The sequence below is a fragment of the Ursus americanus genome, chromosome 6 (assembly GCF_024610735.1).
Source record: "Ursus americanus isolate L20-20 chromosome 6, mUrsAme1.1.p, whole genome shotgun sequence".
Lineage (NCBI taxonomy): Eukaryota > Metazoa > Chordata > Mammalia > Carnivora > Ursidae > Ursus > Ursus americanus.
In genome coordinates, this window is record NC_142132.1 from 46,377,372 (window position 1) to 46,402,532 (window position 25,161).

The 25,161-nt window shown below is 53.2% G+C and overlaps 1 protein-coding gene across 1 annotated transcript; it reads left to right on the top strand.

Annotated features, from left to right (window-relative positions):
- Positions 1 to 2,786: 2,786 nt before the first annotated feature.
- Positions 2,787 to 20,815, top strand: MAT1A (methionine adenosyltransferase 1A). The gene is made up of 10 exons (XM_045783379.2): positions 2,787 to 4,083; positions 4,167 to 4,530; positions 7,842 to 7,919; positions 8,705 to 8,827; positions 11,669 to 11,781; positions 12,032 to 12,175; positions 16,357 to 16,575; positions 17,631 to 17,813; positions 18,125 to 18,258; positions 18,893 to 20,815. Exons 2-10 carry the CDS (start codon positions 4,437 to 4,439, stop codon positions 18,993 to 18,995), a joined length of 1,191 nt encoding a protein of 396 aa, XP_045639335.1. The 5' UTR covers positions 2,787 to 4,083; positions 4,167 to 4,436; the 3' UTR covers positions 18,996 to 20,815.
- Positions 20,816 to 25,161: the final 4,346 nt, after the last annotated feature.

The window sequence follows — 25,161 nt, forward strand, 5'->3', positions numbered from 1 at the left end:
TTTCCAGGAGATTGTTTAGCTCTTACTGTGTAAATATTTTGTTTGCACTCCTTAACTGAGGTGAGGTAGTATAAGAGATGGCTTGTTTTCCCAGGTACCAGCTAGCAGGCCGTTTTAAGACACCTAGTCTGTGCAGCACGGTACCAGCCTCTGAAGGGTATGTTGGTACGGGAGGGTGGGCCTAGCTGGTGCCTAACTCAAATGTGAGATGACAGGGATGGGCGCAGAGGTACTATTTGTGGACACAAAAATAGAGGGGGAGAATTCCGAGGCACCACTGAAGAAGAATTACTGACAAGGTTTGCGGGAAATTAGATATGGATGGTAATGGATCCGTATCCATTGAAATAACCTCTCAGGATCTTAAGTCCCAGAAGCTGGGGTAGATGTGTTTGGGGGAAGGGATGATTCTAGGAAGAGAAGCAATGGAGTTTTGAAAAACAACAATGCAGAGCAGGATTTGCATCATACGAATGTCTCAGCGTCCATTGCTCTTCAGTCTACTCCAGGATCAAGGCAGGAGTTTTACCTCTTGTCTCTGATTTTGGGATGCTTTCCCTCTATAATCTAGCTTGCATTTTCCTGTCAGATGGAAACCCCCATTTGCTTGACTCTCTGCATGGCTCCTTGATGCCCTGAGTCCCAGTTCCTGGCTCGCCTGCTTTCCCAGGCCCTCTCCCTCCCCACCCAGGTACCCCACACCTCCCAGGTAAAGTTGGGGCAATGCTCCTCTGCACTGGCTCCAAGCCACACTGGGGTCCTTAGCTAGTAAAGCCCCCACAGCCTTCCCATCTACCTGCTGCCTTTAAAATGCTGTACTTCCTCTGTCCAGCTCAGGTCCTGCTTTTTTCCCCCTGAAATCTTTCCACATTTCTTTCTTCCTTTCCGGAATAGCTGTTGTAAATGGAGTTCTTATTTGGATTTTTTACTGAACCAAAGTCACATATTGTTGAAATGACCTAATTTTTTAAAAAAGATTTTATTTATTTATTTGACAGAGAGAGAGAGAGAGCCAGCGAGAAAGGGAACACAAGCAGGGGGAGTGGGAGAGGAAGAAGCAGGCTCCCAGCAGAGTAGGGAGCCCGATGCGGGGCTCAATCCCAGGACCCTGGGATCATGCTCTGAGCCAAAGGCAGACGCTTAACTAAGCCACACAGGTGCCCCGAAATGACCTAAATTTTTTAAAAAATGTATGATTGGAATCTATCTTTCTTTCATAAATAAGTTATTCATGTTCTAGGATGATATACGTGGGAAGGGTTTGTGCTTAAAGTAATGAGGGCAAAAGTAGTAAATCTTTTGAAAATATTCCATGTGGTTATTATGCCATTTAAGTTAGGGGAGTTTCTCACCAAAGTTTAGAAATGTTTACGCTTAAACAGCATTTAAGAAGTGAATGTGCACTCCGCTTCTGTATCCAGAGCTTTGGGTCATCAAAACTGCCCTCTCTCTTGCCTGTGACATAGCCACCAGGCATGGCAGGTGCAGGAGCTGGCCAAGGGCACCATGGGGCCAGGTGCACTCCATTAGGTACCTAGGGTCAGGTGCTCTCAAATCCCCTTCATGAGACTGGTCAGTGTGGCTTACACACGCTGCTTACTGGAAACACCGCCTTTTGCCTGGTATTTTATATTCATTTGGTAGTTTGTATTTTAATATTGGGGTAAATCTGACCAAAACAGTAATTGTTTTCAAAGCCAAGTTTCTTCAGAGGCTTGTCAGCAAAGCTTCAGAGTTGAAGGTTGCTGCATGGACATGAAGTCAACTGTGGGCCTTTGACACGTTGAGCTGAACTTAGGTAATCAGTAGGGCTGGGGGGACATTAGGACAATTCATGCGTAAGGGACAGCATGTGCGTAAGGCAGGTTTTAAAATTGGAGTTTATGATGGCAAAGTCCCCGTTGGCTCAGTTTTCTAAGTCAGAAGGGGGTAGATTGAAGCCACTGTTTTAACTCTCGGTGCAAGTGGAAATTTTTTTCTCCAATGTAACTTTACTACATGAGGGAGATCTTTGGACAGGTTCAGCATTGCTATGGCCTTGCATTTTATCGTCTTACATAAGAAAATCATATGTACATAGAAGGTGCTTAAGTAATATTTCCTTGAAATCTCATTGTGTACCAGCTCTGTGCTCGATCCTCACCCTATCTGAATGACCACATCTATTTCTCACAATGATGCTGTGGGGTAGGTAATCATTTAACCTGCTTTACAGATGAGGAAGCAGGACCTGAGAGGTTAGGAAGCCTGCCCCAGGGTGGATAGTAGGTTAGAGTCCAGACAGGACTCCAGCCCTGAAGCCCGCACTCCCACCCACCACGTTCTGTGTGCTGCTTGTTAACGTCTATGGGCTGAAAGATTATAAGGTGGCCTAGATTTAGTGGGGATGTTATACGTGACTCACACATAAGATGGGTACAGAACTTGGTGCTTCCAGATCCTTCCCTCACTCAGATTTTGCGTCCAGACTGCAGAAGCCTCCTGCTTATGTCTCTGAAAGCGCCACATCTCTGTGTGGGACTCAGCCCTCTGCCCCATGCTATGAGTCATTCTGGGGTTCAGAGGGTGGTTAGGCAGCTTTGCTCTCTGACTTCTTGCCAGCTCTGGGACCTTGGTGAGTACTTGCTACTTACACTCCATCTTGCTCTTAAGGCAGAGTTAAAATATAATGGCCATAGTTCTAGCTGCTAGGCTAACCTAGGTCTATAGTCCACATTAAACATTAGCTCATATTGCCTCCAGGTTTGAAACCAGTGTACCCAGAAGAAATTTACAAAGGGACAGCGATGTTGAAATATTTTAAGTACAAACAGGAGGACTGCTGTCTGCTGACAAGGACAAGGCAATGTTGTCTAAAGTCCTATTTGATCCTCATTTTTCCATCCCTTCCCGATGGCCTTTTCCTCTCTGGACCTTCAGCAGTCTTGTGCCTGTGCGACCCGGCTTGCTCTTTCTTAAATGGCTCTGATGAATATGTAAAATCTCTTACTTCAACCCAGAAGAGGTCACTTTAATAAAGTTTCTCCCTGGAGCAATGCTGCTGCTACTGCTGACCTGTCGGCAACACTCAAGACTCGGAGCCCCAGAAGACAACGTTTAAATGCTCATATTCTGAGTAGAGATGGGATTCGGGCAGCAGAATTGCACCCTAACTTTTGCTTCCCACAGTCCAGCGTTTGGTGCATAAGCTTTTGGCTGCCTACGTTTTCTTGCCTTCTAGTGGGAACTGGTTTCTCCACCCATTCTCACTGTCTGTGATCTCAGCTCCCTACCATGGCACTGGTCTGAGGATGCAGCTAGATCTGAAGGTGGGAGAGAACAAAGAGAGAGAGAGATGCTGTCATTTAGGGAATGAACTGGCTAAAGATGTAAGCCTGTCCACTTCTTCTCTTGGTCAAAGCAAAAACCTTGCAGGAGTGGTGTGAGCAGGGTGTCGATCAGGTGTGCAGGACTGAAAAAGTAGATGTTTAATTTACCTTGTGGGAGCTTCGGGAACCCGGACTCTGATAATTTCCCTGTAATGAATCCTTCTCTCAAGAGTCCTTTTCCCAAAAATGCATTGTCTTCTGTAACCTGTCCAGAGACTTCACATCTTGCTTGTCGATGTGACTGACAGCGTCTTCCAGACGTTGACAGTTTAGGTGATTTCTATTAGCAGAAAAATACGGGCTCAAAAGCTTTTCCTCTGAATGAATGTGTTGTGTAACATCCAAGCTGACTCAGAATACAGGTGCATGCTTTAGCTCTGAGAAGGTAGGAGAAGGGGGAGAGCCCAAGCCAGACAAGGTGTGGGGGAGGACGGACAGCTCTCAGGAGCCCAGGCCACCCTGTGTTGTAGTCTTTGCCTAAATCATGTCTCTGGGAAAGAGTTCCTGGCTGCCTGTTTGTATCCCTGAGTCACCACAGACCCCCCGCCCTCCAACGTGGGATGTTAACCTTGGAGCAATATGGAGATTAGCTGCAGAGCTGAAGCAGAGTCCCAAAGGAGCTTCAGTCCCGCGGAATCTACGCAGCCTTCTTTACCATACATTGACCAGACCCTAGCGCTCGGGACGCCCGAGCGGACGACTGGACTCCCTCAAGGTAAGAAGAACCCCCTCCCAGGAAATGGACTCCTCCAGTCTTCTCACATGATTACTCAGGCACTTTCACTTTTCTATATATAGGAGTCACTCAGGAGCAAGCTGTGACCAGTCGGAGGGAGTGACACGTCCGCGCTCAGTCCCTCCCTCCTCACCGTCCTCACCTTCCTCTCACGTGCTCGCAGGCCGTTCAGCAGAAGCAAACCCAGTGGCTCTGCCAAAGACAAGCCTGTTGGGTTTACAGAAGGAAAAAAAAAACAAAACCAACAAAACCAACAACCCAAACAAACCGCAGGCAGAGTCACAGCGTTGATATTGTTGCCCTGAAGAAACCGAGTGCAAAAGTGTGCAAAGATGAATGGCCCGGTGGACGGCTTGTGTGACCATTCTCTAAGTGAAGAAGGAGCCTTCATGTTCACATCGGAGTCGGTCGGAGAGGGACACCCGGGTAAGTAGGCGGTCGTGGGCCCGTGGCAGCGCTGCCGGGGGAGTCGTTCTACGAGGGGCCTTACACACAGTTTGGGTTGGTTCCCCTGCGGGATCGCTGGAGGCACAATATGAGGCGGTTTTCATGCTATTGACCTGTAGTTTGTAAAACAGCCACTGAGTGTGAAATGAGACGCGGTCAGGGAATGAAGCCGAGGGTTCGCGCTGTGCCCACCTCCAGCATCTCCACGTGGTGAGGCCACAGCAGAGAACACACCGTGGGTTGACGGAACATACTGTACATAGGACATGTATTATCAGATAGCAACTTTACATATATTTTGGGGGGCGAGGATAAAGCTTCATTATCGATGAGCGACTTAAGTAGACAGAGAATGTTCCCTCGGATAAGACCACGGTCACGGAGTTTTGCCTGTAAGGCCTGTGTAGTCTAGGCATGCACAGCACATTCTGGGAGTCGCTGAGCTAGAGCGCCAGGTCCTGAAGGCCTCAGGTGTGTTACCTGAGAGAAGCACAGGGGACCTCCCAAAGAGGAAGAACATTCGAGCAGTTTTTGGTGGTATGGGAAACGGGAGAGGCTCACACATGCGAACAGTGAGGCCCACGATCGGAGCCTCGGGTTGGAGGTCAGTGGTTCTCAGACCTCCGGGGGCATCTGCGTCACCCGGCGGGCTTGCTAACTCGGACTGTGGCGCCCACCCCCGGAGTCTCTGATTTAGAAGGTCTTGGGTGAGGCTCCGGATTTGCATTTTTAATAAAAGTTCGCAGGAGATGCTGCTGCTGCTGCTGTGGGAACCACACCCAGAATCACTGTTCTAGAAGAATCCTAAGGGCTAGACACACTGATTTACGTCTTTAAGCACTTCTTCAATATTCTTTTGAGTATTTGAAGTTTTGGTAACTTATCACCAAGGCTACCTTTTCTTCATCTTCCTCATCCATGTTCTTTCATACCTTGTAACTGAGCTTTCGACATCTCCTCACACCACCCCTTCCATATGCTTTCGACAGTGGTTCTCAACAGGGGGCGACGTTACCCTTTTCCCCTAAGGGCATTTTGTATTGGTCTTTCTGGAAAAGGTTTTGGTTGTCTGTCCTAACTCTGCCCTGAGGGGTTGGGGTGCTACTGGCGCTTTGTGGATAGAGGCCAGGTATGCTTCTAAACATCCCGAATGCACAAGACCCTCCCCCCTGCAACAAAGAATTTTCCAGCCCCAATGTCAATAGTACCGCTGTTGAGAAACCTTGGCTTACGCTGGGTTTTGGAGGTGACTTAGCTCAATTCAAAACAAATAGCCTCTTGCATTGTGCACAGCTTTATAATGTGTCTAGGTCTGCAATGCTCGTAACCTTGGATTCATTTGTATGTAACCCATGAAGACCATACATGGGTTAGGAGAAGGCTTTGCTCCACCTAGAGGATGTGGGTGCTTGACACGCAGTGGCCAGTGGTCCCCTCGTACATACAGCAGTGTGCTCAGTGGACGGAGAAGAAAAATTCTAGCCAACCAGCTGGCTGTTTGGTCTACTTACTGGTAGCCTTTCAACTTGTCGGCCTCTCGCTTCGCTTGCCACAATCAGTTAATTGTCCATGTAAGTCAGCGTCCCCTAAGGCTTGGTGATGGCTTGCTCATCACTCCAGTGCTGACTTCTTCTCCACCAGCGGGGTAGTATGAATGCTTTTCCAACTCCAAGAAAACCGGCTCTTTGGCTACCTTAAAGCTACTGGGTGATATTGATAGAAATTCCGACAGCCTAGAGAGAGCTCAGAAAGGGCCTCCTTAGGCACTCCTTTACTTTGTGGGGCTATCTTAACACTCTTGCTCAGCTCCAGCTTTACCCCTAATACCCCCATCCCACTTCCTTGTGTGGCCTGCAGACAGGAGACCCGTGTCCTTGAAAAAAGCGGAGTCATCCATGTGAGTAACGCTAGGAGTCCTGATGGGTAAGCCTAAACGCGTATTTTAGCAGCAGGCCTTCATTGGTAGGGGTGCGCCGAGGCGGTGGCCTCAGACAAACCTAGATTTACAATCAGGATCTGCCATCGGCGGGAGTTGGCATTGAGAAAGCCTCACGGTGTAGTAGCGGTTTCCGAAGGAAAGTTTAGAAATTCTAAACCGAATGGCAGATTAATCTTTTAAGTTGCATTGACGTTAACATTTTAAATGATGCACTCATGAGAGCAGAACCACTTGATTCTGGATCTGGATCCTTAATATGAAAACTGAAAAGCAAAAACAAAACAGAAGGACACAAGGGAACTTTTGGAGGTGACGGATATGTTTATTACCTTGTTTATGGTGATAGGCACATAAATGTATTCACATGTCCAGACTCCCCAAATTGTATACTTTAATTTTATGCAGATTTTTTTTGTATACCAATTATACCTTGATAAAGCTGGGGAAAAACCTTATTGAGCAAACTTTATGGGTATTTTGAACATTAAATGAGATGTAATATGTGTAAATAGATATCACTTTTATTTCTGAATCTGTGAACATTGACAGTTTACACAACCCCAGTGCAAGAGTGGATTTTCCACAGTGCAATGCACCAAGGGTCTGCAGGCTCAACCATGTAGAATCCTTAAGGCAAGTGGTGGAAAAGATCAGATCCCAGCTCCTGCTGAGCCATTGTCAGTCCCACCTTGACTGAGGCCAAACCCAGCTATTAGGACATCGAGCCTTCAGGAGACTGCATGACCGTGGGCATGATCTGAGAGCTGCTTATGGAAATGTCTGTGGAGCAGCGGGGCTGTGTGGAAGCTGTGTTCTGGAATCCGTGTGGGTGGGGCGGTGGATTTGGGCGTAGTATCGTATACACAGCACACCGTAGCTTCTAGAACCTGCGGAGCAATGCCTCCGTCTGTCCCGTCTGATCTTACGTGTCGGCACCTGATCTTACCGATGTTAGCTGTTTTAACTTCTATTTCTAGGAGTTTTCTGGATTTTAGACTTAAAGGGAATATCTTGAGGAATGAGAGACTTTTTAGGAGGAGAATGTGTGTGTGTGTGTGTGTGTGTGTGTGTGTGTGTGTGTGTGTGTGTGTGTATGAATTGCTTTAGTCCCTTAGAACTGATTTGGGAATGTATTTGTTTTTTAGGGAAGTCTATGAGTTTATATAATATAAATCATCCAAAATTAGGCAGAAAAAGGAAGAACTAAAAATTTCAAAAGGTTCCTAATTTTTTATAAAAATTAGGTAGGTAAATTTGGTATGTAAACTTACCAAATATCTAATTATTTTAACTTTTCAGTTTGTTAGCCCTAATATTTCTGCGATTCTCACAAACATTCGTTCCTGTGCAGACAAAATCTGCGACCAGATCAGTGATGCCGTACTGGATGCCCATCTGAAGCAGGACCCCAACGCCAAGGTGGCCTGTGGTAAGAAACGCCTGCTCCCTCCTTGTGAAGACCTCAGCTGGCTGGGCTCGAGGCTTTTGCCTGAGCCTGTGCTGGGGGGCTGTCGACACAGCAGGGAGTCAGGGGCCCCAACGCCAAAGTGATCATGGGTGCAGCTCAATCAGGGCCTTGGCCAAGGTCACGGGGCAGGGGTGCCGCATGGAGACCAGAGCCCCGCTGTCCTCACGGTGTGCTGCACAGACGGCTTCCTCCTTCTCCAGAGCCACCCTAGCCCCTGCCCTGAGCACCACAGGGACCTGTGCCCTCCGAGGGTGACCTCACCCTGATACCTTTGTGCATAGCCAGTGAGAAGGTCGGCCCGCCTTGATGTCAGGATCTCAGCCTGTGGTGCAGCGTTAGCAAGAAGGGGCGGGAGAGGCATGCCGGACGCCGATGCGTGATGCCCGCACTCTTTATGACAGCCACCTACCCCGGATCGGCTCGCTCTGATCCACACGGCAGTCCAGTGGAACTGTTGTCTTCAGGTAGCAGTCGGGGAAGCAGCCTGAGAGAGGCTAAATAAGTGGTTTGAGATGACACGAGCAGGAGGTGCTCACCGCGAAGCGAGGTGTGACCCGTTCTGTCCGAAGAGTAGTGCCCCGGGCGGCTTTGACACGTGCTCAGCACTCCCGCTGGGATTTACTCTGTTTGTTAGCATTAGTCTTTTATGTCCGGAATCTGTGCCTTGTGAGACTCTTTCCGAGAGACTGGGAGTGGGGCTCCCCTTTGCTGGCTTGTGGCCGCCGACTTTTCTCCCTCTCTCGCAGAGACAGTGTGTAAGACGGGCATGGTGCTGCTTTGCGGCGAGATCACCTCCACGGCCACGGTGGACTACCAGCGGGTGGTGAGAGGCACCATCAGGCACATTGGCTACGACGACTCTGCCAAGGGTGAGGCGGGGCCCCGGGTCGGAGACGCGTGGGCGCCCGGGCACTGCGCCCCAGCGGAGGCTCTCTGTCCTCGGCAAGTGCAAATACCACCGGGAGGAAAACATTCCTAGGCCCGCCTGGCAGGGTCAGGGGTCAAAGTCTGTGGCGACAGCATGGTGGCCCACGTGACAGCGCCTAGTTGAACTAGCCCGTGTCTGTCCGTCCGTCTGTCCGTTGTTGACTCTGGTCTTCGTGGTGCTGACGAAGGCTTTGGAAGAGAGAAGCACCGAGTAAAGGGAGCTGCACCCTGCTGGGGACGTGTTCTCTGCCAGGCGCTGGGGCTGCTCTTTGCCGGTGTCCTGTTCATTGTTTGAGGCCCTCTGCGGCACTCCTCCGGCAGACGAGGAAACTGAAGCTTGGGAATGTCCACAATTTGCGTAAGGTGACAGCCACAAGGTGGCTGCCCGAGTGGACTCCTGTGCTTTCTGCTTCCCTATGCTGCTTCTCATGATAGACGAAAGGGCGACTCCGTCCAGAACCGGTACCCGCGGCAGGTGAAGGAGACAGGCTGGCCAAGGTGGGCTCCAGGGTCAGGCAGTGTGGGCACCTGCATTCCAGGGAAGGGACACAGGCCATGGCAGGAAGTGAGGTGGAGCGCTGTGATCAGGGGAGGTGACAGCTGGAAAGAACAGAAGGGCCCAAAGCAGATTCCAACATCTAAGACGGCGGAGGTCAGGAACGGGCCCAGCCTGGAGCGGCCTCAGAGGACAGCATGTGAGAGCCAGATGCTGAGGGCCTGTGTGCCCTGACATCCCAGCTACTGGGTCTTTAGGGTGACGTGTGCCATCGCCACGGGTCGGGGCAGGCGGGGACAATGCACTGCACACGTATGAGCGAGAGCCACTCGCCACTGAGGGTGCAGACACAGAAGCTCAGTACAGCTGCCTTCTGAGCTGCCCGAGAGCACCCCCTTGAGCACGTGAAAGGCTGGGGGGCTGTGGCAGGAATCAGTGGGAGGAGAACCAGTGAGCACAGGCTCTTTCTGCTACCATGCAGAGCCTTTGCCCTGTTCTACGAGGAAAAGCCGATTGCTTGCATTCGGGTAGACGTTATTCAATAGCAAGTCTTGTTCTGCACTAGGTAGAAGGGAAACTTCCCAGGAGACCATGACTCCTAGAAAGAGGGAAGTGAGAGAGAGAGCTCAGCTCTGCTGCTGGCGGCATTTCTGCGTGCCCAGCTTGTCCCCAGAGGACCCCACGCAGCATGGCGGCTGCCTTAGCCTGGCCCCAGGCTAACTGCCCCTCACTGCTCTGGGCTGCACAGTCGCTGGGCTGGCTGCCTTCTGAGCGCTGCTCCTGTGCCCTTAGACCCCTGAATTCCGTGTGTCCAAATCACTTGGAGCCCTCCATGGGTTTGCAGCGTTGAGAAGATTCACCATTTAGGGAGTGATTAGGACAAGTGCAAAATGTTTAAGGCACAATGGTGAGTCCTCTCGGCAGCCTCTGATGATGGTTCATTGGTTCGTGCACCAAAAACATTCCCTGGGAACAGGAAGCTGCGAAGAACGAAGGCGACCTGATGCTCCCGGAGCGGGGGCACTGCCTGGCATTAAACAGTGCGGTAGGAGACGCCCAGTGGCGAGTCGGTGGCACAGTGCGCAGTGAAGGGACAGAGGGGGAGGGAAGGTCCGGGGACGTTTGCTGAGAGCTGGTGGGATTTGGGTGCGTGGGGACAGGAGCAGGAGGAGGAGTAGTCTACACAGAGACACCTAGTAGAGTTAGAAAAGTGAGCCCTGCTGGAGGCTATGTCCAAGCCTGTGATGGCTGGAGTGGTTCAGCTGGGAGGGGCTGGGTGGGGCTCAGGGGTTTGGGTTCTGCCTCATTTGGCAGGAAGTCCCCACATGAAGCATGCACAGAAACAATAGACTGGATCTGGGTTGGCTGGTTGGCTGGCTGATTGGTTGGTTGGTTTTAGGGAGCTCACACCAACAGGCTAGGTCGAATAGACTGGCAAGAGAGTGCCAGTTACTCAGCTTGTCACTAACTCTTGACCTTGCAGTGGGGCTGCTGTGAGTTTCAGCCCCTCATTCACGCAGTCCCCAAGGCTGAGCCCAGCAAGGCCTGAGGACCTACAGGGAGAGGAGTGTGCTGTCCGGGCGTGGGGGCCCTTTCCCGGGGCTCCTTGGGCTGGGCTGCCGCTGGTCAAACCTCTATGAACCAGTGCCCGGCCTACGGTACCTCGCTGGGGAGAATGGTCTCCATCTCCCTGCCTGACCTTTGAGGATGGGCAGACGGGGCCTCGGCCTCCACAGGGGTGCCTTTTCCATTTTGCCCCAAGCCCTGGGCATTGCCTGGAATCAAAGGACTCTAGTCTGGGAGCCTGTCTGGGTAGTTCCCGTGCACTGCGTTTGTCCAGTATATTTCATGCCTGCATCAGGCACACACCTGCACTTCTGAACTGCAGTGCTGGAAGGTTGCAGCCTGGGTCTTAGAAGGTGCCTAAGGGGGCAGGGCCATGAGTCACCCACCTGCTCCTCAGCTAGAGCGGCTATAGTTCTTAATCTGGTTTTCCTATTGCAGTTCTGTGTGGGGTATATATTTTTAATCCGGGTATAATTTAATATAGTAAAATGCACTATGGAGGATTTTCCTTGACTTAGAATTCCGGATGATCCTATGGGAAGGCTACAGGGGCTTCCCCATCCCTGGGCCTCAGCTTTGAGCCCAGAGAGACCCCAGCTGGTTAGACACCACCCACCCCAACACCAGATGCCATGTCGGGAGCTGAGCAGTCCGCCAGGAAGCTCGCAGCCACCCTCTGCCTGATGTGTCCCCACTAAGGCCCGCTTGGCCTTCTGCCTAGGCTTTGACTTCAAGACCTGCAACGTGCTGGTGGCTTTGGAGCAGCAGTCCCCGGATATCGCCCAGTGTGTGCATCTGGACAGAAATGAAGAGGACGTCGGGGCCGGGGATCAGGTAGCTAAACAGGGAGCGTGGGCGCGGAGTCAGGTCACCGGGAGAGCACTGTCTGTCTCTGTGCTGGCTCGGGCCCCTGAAAGGAGCGGGCTGGAAGGTCACGAGTACTGGATGGGACGTACTCCCATGCGGACGGTACATGCACGAGGCACCCAGTGCACGCCGGAGTGCCAGCCAAGTGTTAGGTGGGAAGAACGTTGTCCCGTTGTCTAAAGTGGGCTTGCTCAGTCGGCCCTCTGCCCTGCTGTAGGGTTTGATGTTTGGCTATGCCACCGATGAGACGGAAGAGTGCATGCCCCTCACTATCATCCTCGCTCACAAACTCAACGCCCGGATGGCCGACCTCAGACGCTCCGGGGTCCTCCCCTGGCTGAGGCCTGACTCCAAGACTCAGGTGAGCCTCCTCCTTTCGCCTCCCACGGAGCCCCAGACACACCCATCCAGCACCCCCAGGTCCTCTTGATTCGTGTCATCATTCAGTCTGGACACGCAGAGAATTGTTGATTGTGGAAAGGACTATTTATTTGAAGACTCTTCAAGTCTGCATGTTTTCTCTCCCAATTTTTTAATGAAAAAATGTTTAAAATACAGAAAAATGGAAAGAACAGTTCTAGATGTTTCTTTTTTGCCTTCTTAGTGTATGTTGACTCTGGTCATGTGCCACACGGTGCTTAATCGATTTCAGACTTTCGGTCACTGCCCTTCCACGGCCACAGGTCCCCACGCCTGGAGCAAGGACTGAACACTGAGTCGACAAGGGCTGTCTGCGTCTCGCTGTAGCCCTTTACCCCTGTTCCTCATAAAAAGGCTTTCCCTTTGCTGTTTTGGACTCTCTGTCCCCTTGGGCCGTGACCTCGCTGCTCCCTGCAGTGAGGAAATCCTCGCCGAAGTCCACATTTGAAGGTCGGCGGTGATGCAAGTGTTCGCGCACGTGGACGCGCCCTGTCTGCCCCCGCTCTCCACATCCCTGCCCTGTCTAACCCCGGGGACCCTTTCCCGGGCTTCCTTCCCTGGCTCCTCTTCCACCCTCCAACAGATCCTTGCTGCTTCGTGCACACCCTCTCCCCCTCCACCCACGCTCGTGCCCGATTTCCACCTCATCCAACTCTGCGCCCCAAGCTTCTACCTGTGGGTTCTCTGAATCGGCCGCCGTGTTTCCCATTCCCCCTGCAAACACCTGTGTCCAAGAGCCATCGTGTGCAGCCTCAGTGTCACCTCCTCCTCAGCTCAAGGGTGCGGTGGTGCCCCCCCTCCTGCTCAGCACCCCCTCTGTCTCCACCCTGCCCTGCTCGGCCTTTTCCCTAGAGAGCCTCTCTTCTCCATCTTCTTCTCCAGCCTGCTTCCCAGGGGCCAGGGTCCGCACGCTGCTCTCCTGAGGATTCTCCCTGCCTGGAAACCCCCCTTAACTCCGTTTGGACTTTTCCTTATTTCCTAATACTTGCTTAGAATCCTCTGCAATTTTCTGCTTCCTACAGGGGGGCAAACCCCCTGCTTGTTATTCCAAACCTTGTATGCTCTTCCGGTTTTACCTTCCTCTACCTCCCCTCCCCCAGTCTGCTTAATCTGGCTGATTTCTCTCCTGTTCCCCTTGTTTCTTAGTGCTTTGCACCTGTGCTCCCTACCCTTCGCCTTACCTGGAATCTTCACTGATTCTCACCTGTCCATCAGTGGCCAGCAAAGCTCCCACCTCCGGTGGTTTGCCCTGGGGGCCGACACCTGACGGGGCCTTCTCTTGGTCCTGTAGTTGGAATTTGGCTCATGGGGTTGTGTAGCTCGGCATGGAGCTCAGCATGTCCCATTACCCCTGTGCTTCATCTCGGCCCAGGTGGGAGGCCACACAGGGCAGAGGTCGCAACTGGGCTGAACCCGAGCCAAGGAAGTGCATTTGCAGTCTAAAGCAAACCCTTCCCGGTGTTCGCCACGTGTACCCCGAGGTGGGGAGTGGAACCATCAGCACTCCTCAGGTGTTCTCTGAGGTTGTGGGGCAGGGGAGCTAACATGCAAAGACTGCGGTGGTATCAAATGAGAGGGGCATGCAGGTGCTGGCGCGCCCGGCTCTGTCCCGTGCCAGGGCTGTGCTGTGACGGGAGGTGGGGCGGAGATTCGCAGAACACAGAATCGGGGAACAGAGGTGGGAGGAAGTCAAGCGACAGGGCTTTCCTTTTCCTTGTGTGACAGAGGGGCCCGGAGGCACCCCCGTGGCACCGGCCGAAACAGGGAAGGCCTGCATCATCTCGCCTAATCCTTGAGGGCTTCCAAGTCCACGGCGGCGGGGGCGGTGGGGGGCGAGCATGTGCTCTTCCAGGGGCTCCCTTCCTGCAGAACTACACGAAACCTCTTAATGCTACCTGGACACCGAAGTCCGCCTCACTGCCCTGCCACAGGGGGGCCGAGCTCCTGGCATCACAGAGCCACGGGTGTGGGTCTGCCCCGGCCACCCGAGGTGCCCTGCACGCGGCTGCCTCACTGTGAGCTGCACAGTGTCAGGACCAGTTTTTGGGCCAGCTCCCGAGCCCGTTCGAGAAGGACTTTCATCATCTGAGCAGAGTGTTGACTGTGAACAGGATGAATCTTTCCACCTGAACAAATTCTTGCTGCTGATATGGAGACTCGAGGGGCACTAGCGGGTGGCTATTTTTATACCTGATCAGAGTTGTGTTTCCATGGTGTGTTTTTCCCCACATCTTGCTGACGTGGTGAGATAAGGGGCGTACTTGGAACCCTTCGCCCTGCCAATGCTGCCCAGGGCTTACAGCTGGCCGAGCGGGAAGTCTGGGGAGCAGGGGAGCGGTGGAGACGGGCCCCCACAGCTCCTCAGGGTGCGAGCCTTCTCCTGGGGGCTGATGCCCATGCAGTGGATCTGGTCCCAGAGCCGGTCACAGGGCCCCCCTCCTGGGAGCCCCCACCCCAGCTCTGGCTCCCTGTCGCATCTGTGCGACAGCCCAGCATTTAAAGGTTGCTCTCGATACACAGATGTCCACGCGCACCTGCCTCTTAAGCTAGGATCAGAGATCACCTGGGCAAGTCTCCTTCTCTTCCTTCTTCTGGACTCCACCCTCTGGCTCTTCGGACCAGGCAGGGCACAGAGTAGGAGTTTGAAACAGGCCCAGTGTTCTGTGGATATCGGAGGGGACTTGGGCAGGCAGAGATCCTGCCGCAGGCACAGCCCTGGGGAGGCACTGTTGGCTGTCCTGGGGTCCTCTCAAGGCCCTGGGGTAGGAAGCAGTGGGGCACCTGCCAGTCAGCATGGTTAACCAGGGACATCTGGCCTAGCTGCACTCCTGCAGGTTCTGCATACCCCCGGCTTCCCCCCGCCGTGGGTCTACACTGCCTAGGGTGGCACTGGGGCCTGTGGCTCCTGTGTCTCCCTCAGGGCCCTGAGCGGCAGCCTTCTGCTGGGCAGAGCCCCAGCTACTGGGCCACAGAGCTCCAGGGCAGAGCCCGGCTCTTATCGGCTGTGTGATCTTGACCAAGGTCCTTATGCTCTGAAAGCTCAGCTCTCCGTCTTTAAAACAGGGCTAGCAACAGCTTCCCACAGCTTTGGGCAGGGCTTCTAGCTACTTTCCCAGCTTCACCTGCCATCCTTACTGTCCCCTTCCCTCTCGCTTTGCAAGCCTGGCGTGCCCAGACCGCAGTGCTTGGTCAGATCAGGCTGTGACATGCGGTTCTCGTGCTCACTGATGGGTGTGTGCAGGTCTGTGCAGGTCTGGGAAGGAGGATTTTGTCTGTGCTGCCGTGGGAATGACACTGGCTTTTGGATTGGACAGAACGGGGTCTGGCTCTTTGGCTTTTCTCTGCCTGCTGTGTGACTTCAGACAAGTTGCTCCGCTTCTCATAGCCTGGTTTTTCTCATTTGTAAAGTGGAGATAAGAATGCCAGTCTTGCTGGGATGGCTTCAATATGACTTGATAATGGCCAGAATGGGCACAGAACTGCCCCGGCTGGGTAGAAGTGAGCATTAGAACCGCTCACTTGCAAGGGTGCTGCGGATGGGCTCCTCCTCTCCACGTGCTCTCTGCTTCTCCTTTCTTTAGCTCAGACAGCCAGAGGCTGCCCGTCTGGAGCTTGCTCCCCCTCAATCTCAGCCAGCCTCACCTGAGCCCCTCTCACCGTGTCCCTACAGGCAAGTCCCCTGGCCCCATACACTTCCAGAGCTCCTCCACTGAGGGGCTGGGGCAGCCGGCCTGGCCCACGGACGCCTATGCTCCTTGGCAGGAGCCGGGCCATGGAGGGTCAAGAGAGGGCTTTGGCCAAGGGGACATTCGTTGACACCAAGAGCCCTCTGAGATTGAAGGGGAGGAGTCTAGTTGGGTCACAAACAGAGAGGAAACTCTGTAACCCTGAGTCTCTAAGGGGCACTAATTGCAGTCATAGGTGGGAATAGCTTACGCCTTGTACCCCGTCATCCCGTACATAGCACGGGGCAATTGCTCAAATATACGACTATGTCAGATTAACTTTCCTGGAGGCCCCCCTCACGTGGCTCCTGGGAGCCCTGCCTGCTTCTGGCAGCAATGTGTCCTCAGCTCAGGGCAGGGCCTTACAATGTCTCCTCCTGCCCTTGTGACCCAACAGGTGACAGTTCAGTACATCCAGGACAATGGCGCAGTCATCCCCGTGCGCATCCACACCATCGTCATCTCCGTGCAGCACAACGAGGACATAACCCTGGAGGACATGCGCAAAGCCCTGAAGGAGCAGGTGATCAAGGCCGTGGTGCCTGCCAAGTACCTGGACGAAGACACCGTTTACCACCTGCAGCCCAGTGGGCGGTTTGTCATCGGAGGCCCCCAGGTGCGCCCTTGCTTCTGAGCAGAGTCTTGACGTGTCTTTGTTACTGGGGTTGCTTACCTCCCCGAGCACAAAGGACGAGGTGGTTTTGTGTGGCTCAGCCGCGTCTGGCCCTGGACAAAACATGAGGTCGGCTCACATCCCGTGGGGCCTGCTGTGTGTCAGTGCATGTGGAACTGGGGACATGTCCCCAGGACTCTCCCACCTAGTTCGGCCTGGCCATCCCCCCACCCCGGTCATACTTGCCCAAGTTGCTGCCTCGCCCTGCTGAGTTGCCAACTCACCATTGCCGGTGACTGGCCTTTCCCAGGTGGCATTATGGGGTCTTTGCCATGGGTTACCTTTAACTCGTGTGGGGGCAGGTGTTTCGAAGGGGACCCCTGCTGCCCCTTTCTCCTGTACCGCGGGGAGAGAGGGAGTGGGGGTTGGCAGAGCTCCCCTTTGAGAGCCCCCATAATGGGTTCCATGATCAAATGTAGAGCAGAGACACAGGGTAAAAGAAAGGCAAAGCAGACTGTACTTTCTTGTGGGACGTCTCAAAGCCTAGATGTGCTAGTGGGAACTGTGGGTCTCTAAGCAGTGGGATAGAGTACGCAGTCTTTCCCCAAAGCACTGAACATGGAGCCCCTGCCCGTTCAAAACATGGTGACTGGCTGGTGTTGCACAGAGCAGACACGGGAGGAAACGGGCCCCGTGGCACGTGCCGGGTGCCACCAGCCAGGGCCACAGCCCGGGGCGTACTTAGCAACGGCACAGTTCCCTCCTGCAGTCGGACTTCTCCAGCATGACTGACACAAAAACAAAGACTGAAGTAGGAGCTGGCTGGGATCCCAGAGAACCTCTGGCCCATTGGTCAGTGACTGAACTGGGGTTCAAGCCCAGGGTTTCCAGCTTTGGGGGGAGGGGCGGGGTCTTTGAAAAATGCCCACAGGCAGCTTCAGGGCACCGTTTCCGCGGAAGTCCAGCGGCCATTGCGGTGCTGTCGCTGCCCGTCCACCCCGCCCTCTGGCCACTCTGGTTCTCATCTTCTCCCTCCCCATCCTCCTTTCGCTCTGCAGGGGGACGCGGGCGTCACTGGCCGTAAGATCATCGTGGACACCTATGGCGGCTGGGGGGCGCACGGCGGAGGGGCCTTCTCCGGGAAGGACTACACCAAAGTGGACCGCTCAGCGGCGTACGCGGCCCGCTGGGTGGCCAAGTCCCTGGTGAAAGCGGGGCTCTGCCGGAGAGTGCTCGTGCAGGTGGGTGGGCCCCCCTCTGACCACCCCATCTTGGCCCCGGGGGGGGGGGGGGACATGCTGGCCTGGTAGGAAGCCCACACACTCTGCCAAGGGCTCTAGGGCACGTATCCTGAAAACCGGAGGGAGGGGGAAAGAATCTTCAAGGAGACAGGAAGATACAGAAGGTGCTGCTCACTGTGAAGATGGTGGGGACTCTTCCAGGCAGACAAGGTTGGGGAGCATGTTGGGCAAGTGATGGGTGGTTCCAGCTGCCCCTCCCTGAGGACATTTACACAGAGGCTTCTGTCCCTGACCCTGCTCTCTTCTGGAAGGTTTCCTATGCCATTGGTGTGGCTGAGCCACTGTCCATTTCCATCTTCACCTATGGAACCTCTCAGAAGACCGAGAGAGAGCTGCTAGATGTGGTCAATAAGAACTTCGACCTTCGGCCTGGGGTCATTGTCAGGTAAAAGTGCCGCCCCATTGCCACCAATAGGCCCTTCCTCCTCCCTCACTCAAGGGCTCTGTTCCACTGGAAGGGAAATGGAAGGACTTTCAGCCTCCCCAAAGCAGGAGGGCCCCGAGGCTCCTGGCCCAGCACAACACACAGCCCAAATGCAGGATGCCTGCTTTCCAGCCGCAGGAGGCTGGCCCAGAGACACTGACTCCAGTGGGGCCATCTCTGAGCAGGTTGGGGGTCATAGGAAAGTAGTGGTAAGGCCGAATGCTGAGAAGTGAGCCAGCACGTCTAGTCCCATCTACCCTTGTTTCCAATGCCGTCCCTGCTTTCTGGAGCTTGGCGATGTTGTAGGTCTGTGCCAGGCCAGTGAGTGGAGAGGAGAGGAGTGAGGCACGGTGAGGCCAGAGTTCAGATTCTGGGTCCTGGGTGTGTGTGTCTGAGCCTGTCTCCTAAGGGCCAGTGACAGTCATCTCAGAAGGTGTGGTGTGGCTCAGACAGGAAGTTTATGGGAAACGGCTCTGAGTGGGGGATGCGCCATGCAAAGACCATCACACTCTCTTAATCACTCCTGTGCTCAACATTCAGAGAAACTCTGCTCCTTTTCCATCTAAAATGACCCTTTCCTCTGCTGACTGTGCAGGGACTTGGATTTGAAGAAGCCCATCTACCAGAAGACGGCGTGCTACGGCCATTTCGGAAGAAGCGAGTTCCCGTGGGAAATTCCCAAGAAGCTTGTGTTTTAGAGCTGGTGGGAGCAGGGCCTGGCCTGGCCCTGGAGGCGCTTGGGTGGCCTGGTTCCTCTTCTTCAGGATCCCAGCTCTCCCATGTCCCAGACCCAGGGCCCTGACTGCCCCCCTCTGCCCTCTCCTTGGCCAAGCCACACCCCCAGGGTTAGCCCTGCGCTGTCATCACTGTGAATGGCAGGAGGCTTGCTGGTGCTGGGGGTCACGCCTCCTCAGGAGGGTAGTCACAATGTTCCCCTGCTTTTCCCTCAGATCAAGGCCATGGTCATTTAGTGGAAAAACCACCCCTGTCAAGAGCAAATCCCCTCACTCACCTCCCCCGTGAGCAGTCCGCTCCTCCCTCACCAATCTCAGGGATCCTGGGTGTGCCGGGTCTGCCCGTCACATCTGTGGCCTGTGCCCGGAGCCAGGGCCTTCACAGAGGCCGCCCGGACTACACACGGGGCCGGGGTAGGAGCAGGGGCTGACCTGTCCTAAGCAAATACAAATGTGTGAGGCACGGAGCTAATTACTGATCTCATTTCTTCTTCACTGCAACATGATGAGGTAACACCTCAATCCCCCTTCTATAGGGGGAAACTGAGGCACAGACTACCTAGGTAACTTTCCCAAGGTCCCACAGCCACACGTGGCAGGACCGAGACACAGTTCAGGAGCTCTGACTCAGGAACCCGTATGCCCCCCAGCCCCGTTCCCATGTCATGACAGATGCAGGCCGAGTGATGCCAAAACAGATTTGAGAGGAAGCCATGTGACCTCTGCCCTGAAGACCGCAGGTTGCTGGGATTAGGGGATTAACTCCTGGCTCTTGGTGAGCCCTGGGCAGTGATATGCAAAGTCAGGACAGAGAAGCAGCTTGTCCTAGCTCAGGTGGCCAGACCCTTAGGGCACCAGAACCCTGTGTCCTTCAAGTCCTCCCTCTCTCCGGCCTCGTTATCTGAGTGCTGTTAGAACGAGTGGGAGAGCCCCTCAGATGCCCCTTCCAGAGAGGCCAGTTGTGAGGCCCAAACATCTGATGTTAAATAGTGACCCAGGTGGCAGGGCTGAACTCCCAGTGGTAGACAAGTTGGCTGGGATGTCATGAGGAAATCCTGCCTTTGCCCGGTGGCTTCTGGGCCACGGTACCCACGGGACCTGAATGGTCCTTGGTGTGCTAGGGTCTTGGAAGCTGCACATTCACCGGCCTTTCCATCCCTGGCCAGCACTACCTACCCCACCTGTCCTCAGCCTGGGCCTCTGACAGCAGCGTCTCTGCCTTCTCCCTAGCTGCCTAGACCGCAGGCTTGGGTGGGGGTCTCCACGGGTCCCAAGAGAACATTGGAGACTGGGCATCTTTCCAGGGCGTGTGGTGCTGGTTCTGGCTGGACGGGCAGCCCACGAAGCCTCATCCGGGGAGCAGACAGCCTGCATCTGGGCTCTAGGCCTGAAGCACAAAGACCCGAGGCTCTTCTCTTTCCGTCAGAGAAAAGGCAGCTCTTCCGGGAAGGAAAAAGAAGCCCTGATTCGCATCTAAGCCTAGAGCTTGTGTCCACCCTGGAGGCTCTGGTGTGTCTGCGGGCACTGGTCACCCAGCAAGTCTCAAGCTCCTGCCAAGAGAGGGAGGCCCGGGTTTGTGGGCGGTGAGTTCCTCTCACGGGGGCCATGTTGGAAGTGAAAATTCATGATTGTATACTTTCCCCACCCCCCTAGAGAAACAAGGTCTTTTTGGGGGTCAACATTGTTTGTAAGAATCTAGAACCTTTGTTAATAGTCCCTACTAGGACAGGATAAATAAAACGGAATAAACAGTCCTTCAGTGAATCAAACTGAAGGAACAACTACTCTATGCTTAGTTTTTGTCTGCAAACCTCCAGACACCGCACCTCTGAGGAGCACCCCCCAGGCCCCCCGGTCCTGTCTGCGTGGGCTTCTCCAGCACAGAGTAAGGCTTCCTCATCCACCAGCGACTGCGTTGTCACCACGTTTCCGTATTTATTCCCCACCACACTCCACTGAGTTTCACGGGGGAGAACCTGAGGCCCAGAGAGTGAGGAACGTGACCCAGGCACGCCGCTGGCAAGTGGCTCCCCAGTCTCCCAGGTGCGCACTCTCCATCACCACGAGCTACCGCCCCGGGGCCCTGGTCTGCCCTCCCTGAGAATTATCCGCAGCTAGACTGTCCTGAGGGGGGCGCTCGGGCCGTGTTGTCATTGGCTGAATCACTGAAGTCAAATGAAGGGAGTGAAGGAGGGTTGTGGCCTGCAGAGAGATGAGCCAGACCTGTAAACGGCTTTAAAGGAGCACATCTCCCTTCACACACCGTGTGAGGAGAACTAACAGGTGACATTTGTATTAGCAGACTGGGAGCAGAAGCCCCCGGAAAGGCAGTCCTGAGGGTGGGTGCAGGGGGGGGGGACTTCCTGCACTGTGTCCTACAAGCAGGCTGTGGGGAGAGGACCCCATCCAGAGAAGCATCCAGGTCCCGGCTGAGGGGAAGCCACGTGAGGAGGCTTTGAGACGGGCTGGTCCGGGTGCCGGGAAGGGCAGAATTGCGTCAGAGACCTGGGAATGCAGCAGCGAGGCGGAGAAAGCCAAAGGGAGGCTTCAGGGGTCCAGTGACTTCAGCGTGTGGAAGTGGGTGGCGGCTGGGAAAAGGAGAGGCATTAAGAAGATGTAAATACAGCCATATCCCTCACCCTAACTTGTAATCCATTGGTACCTCTAATACATGCTGAATAAAGTTCAGGGTGCATGACTAAGCTGTCACTGTTCCACGTACCTGCCCAGTGTCGCTCTGCCCGCCCTCATTCTGGGCTCCACTCCCCACCACCACAGTCCAGACTCCCCAGCTTCTATGGCTTCCTGGAACAGACCCAGCTCATTCTCACCTCAGGACCTTTGCACATGCCATTCTATCTGTGACTCCCTTCTCCTGTCTTTAAATGGAATCTTCATCTCATCCCATACGTTTCAGATGAAAGTTCTGTCTTCTGAAAAGCCCCTTCCTTGGTAACCTCCCATTTGTACTCCCATTTTTAGTATCTTGTTCAGAGTCTAACACAATGTGTAAATATGTATTTCCTTGTTTAAACCTCCTTGGGGCCCACCCCCCTCATGATTCCTTTCACACCTACACAGCCTCCCTTCTCATCACATAGTGGTACCTCTAAGTCCTTCCAACTGCAGTTTACAAGTCACTCTCCAGAAAGACACTCTCAAACACCCTCCATGAATTACGCCCACCGCCATCTTTATCTCCTACCAGGTTTCAAAGGCTGTCATGCTTTATGGATGTCAGTACTTGCTTGTTCATACCTGTTGCCCCCACAGGACTGAGAATTCTTGAGGTTTTACCTTGTCTTTCCATTTGTCACTTCATACCTGGATCCAGGGCGGGGCTTGGCACAGAGGGGGAGCTCAATGTAGGTCTAGCAGAGAATGGATTCTAGGTGTGTCCATCTCTCCTGCACCCTGAGCCCCACCTTAGCAAAGGGATTTTGGAAGAAATGAGAATCCTACTTGCCCTCTGGCTGGTTCTGTACCAGGCTCAGGTGCCCAGAGATATAAATTACAATTATCCAACAAAACTTTTTTTTAAAGCACTCCTTAAAGTGTAGTGCTGTGACTGTGAGGACTTCTTTTTTATTTTTGTTTAAGATTTTGTTTATTATTGGACAGAGAGCACACACAGGGGAAGCAGGAGAGGGAGAAGCAGGGAGCCTGATGTGGGACTTGATTCCAGGACGCTGTGATCATGACCTGAGTCGAAGGCAGACGCTTAACCCACTGAGCCACCCAGGTGCCCCATGTGAAGACTTCTATGATAGTCACTTGGCATTTTAATTTTTCAACACGAGATGTGGATGTGGGATGACAAGATGACAAACCCTATTTTCCACAGAGATGCCAGAGGAAGGTGACCCTGGGCAGGGAGGCACTCAGGAGGCGTGTATTGAGGATGGGGAGGAGGGAGCTTGGTCTGAAAGGGGTTTTGGAGTTGGCAGAGGATGGAGAAGTAGGGAAATGAGAATTAGAAAGAATTAGCTTCTCAGCAGTGGTTGGTTGGGGTGAAAATCTTGGGGAGAGAACTTTAGAAGAAATTTTGCCTGTGACAAATTCCCTGGAGTACGTGTGACCCAGGCACAGTGTAACAAGCAGTGTGACACAATAGCCAAGATATGGAAACAACCTTAAGTGTCCATCGACAGACAAATGGATAAAGAAGATGTGGTACAGATATACAATGGAATATTATTCAGCCATGAGGAAGAAGGACATCCTACACATTTGCATCAACTTGGATGAACCTTAAGGGCATTATGCTAAGATAAGTCAGGCAGGGGCACCTGGGTGGCTCAGTAGGTTAAGCATCCAACTCTTGGCTTCAGCTCAGATCATGATCTTGGGGTCGTGAGATCGAGCTCCATGTCAGGCTCCCCACTCAGCAGGGAGTCTGCTTGAGATTCTCTCTCTCTCTCCCTCTGCCCCTCCTCCCGCTCAGGCACTCTCTCTCACATAAATAAATAAAATCTTAAAAAGAAAGTTGAAGTCAGGCAGAGAAAGACAAATGCTCTATGATGTCACTTGATGTGGAATCTTAAAACACCAAACTCGTAGAAACAGAAGAGTGGCTGCCAGGAGCTGTAGGGTGGGGGAAATGGGGGAGACGTTGGTCAAATGGTACAAACTTCCAGTGTTAAAAGATGAGTGTGTTCTAGGGATCTATTGCACAGCAGGGTGATTGTAGCCAGGAATACGGCATCGTGTCCTTGGAAGTTGCTAAGAGACTAAATCTTAAGTGTTCTCACCACAATCATGGAAATGCTAATTAGGGGATGTGTTGGAGACATTAACTACAGTGGTGATCACTTCGCAATATTTGGATGAATTCAATCAGCACATTGTATACCTTAAACTTACACAATGTTACATGTCCATTAGAGCTGAATAAAGCTGCGGGGAAAAAGCAGTGTGACAGACACCTGGTCCCTGGGCTGTGAGGTCTCCTGCTTTCTTACCATGACACCTTCCTGAGAGAGTTTTTGAGGAAGTAAAGGAAAGGGGCTGTGTTCTGGGTGTAGTTCATGGCAGCCCTAGAGGCAGAAAAATGCGGGTTAGGTAAATAATTCAGTGGGAAGCAGAAAACAACCCCAGGAAATGGGAGTGTTTGCAACACCAATCTGCTTCAAGGAGGGTGCTGAGGGTCCCCTAAAATAAGGCAGTTGCACACGAGCCATTTGACGTGGCTCTCACAGGACAATGTGAAACTCAGAAGTTGTAAGGGAAATAACTCGCCAAATCTGATTTCATAAAAATGAGACTTTTGTGCATTGGGGGAGAAAACACAAAGGTTAAAGAGACATGATGAATGAAAAATACTTGCAATTTCAGTAGAATGGAATCAGATCAATAAGAAACAATAAAACCCCAGTGATGAATGGACAAACTGTAAGGACAGGAGCAAACAGATGTCATGAAGAAACAAGAAAAACCACAAGAAATGAAAGCTGCTCATCTCCACGTTTCAAGAAATTAAAAAAAAAAAAAACTTTCTAAAAAAGTGCAATATTGTATTTAGGCAAACAGCTGAAAATTTAAAAAATTCTTCAACTCCAGACCTGGCATCCGTGTAAAGAAAGGGGCATTCCCAAATACAGCATGACTCTGTACGAACATTCTGGAGGGAACTTTGGCTCTTTATTCTGAAAATGTAAATGTCATGTTCGCTTGGTTTGGGTCAGAGGTTCCACAAAGATAGGGTAGGAATGCTGTGCATGACAGGGTGGGCCGGGTGGTCATGCCCTGGGCTGAGGAGGGCAGGAGGGCGAGGCTGGCGTGTGCTGAATCTGGGTGAAGGTGGTGGGGGGACTCCCGGAAAAGCCCAGGTCTGTTCTTGTCCACCTAAAAGCAGGGCTCCCCTCCTCTCACCCAGGCCGAAGGGGCTACCTCTGGGGTGTTTGTGGGAGCCCCCACAGGATGACCCTGGGACACGGGGGGCTGGGAGGAGTTCCAGTCTTCACAAGCCATGGCTGCAACTCCTGAGCCAGTCCTGGCAGCCTGAGAGGACGATTCAGATCCCCAAGTTGCAGAGGAGGAAGCCGAGGCCCAGGCAGGTGAGGTAACTTCTGAGGGGCCCCACCCAGCCCCAGGCCACATCCCGCTGCTCCTCCCAGGGTTGTGAGGGTCC

Bases quoted from the DNA above. Each gene is read 5' to 3' on its own strand.
- MAT1A (XM_045783379.2), top strand. From the start codon at position 4,437: ATGAATGGCCCGGTGGACGGCTTGTGTGACCATTCTCTAAGTGAAGAA. The intron at 7,920-8,704 runs GTAAGAAACGCC...CCTCTCTCGCAG, and splicing joins CAACGCCAAGGTGGCCTGTG to AGACAGTGTGTAAGACGGGC. The intron at 16,576-17,630 runs GTGCGCCCTTGC...TTCGCTCTGCAG, and splicing joins TTGTCATCGGAGGCCCCCAG to GGGGACGCGGGCGTCACTGG.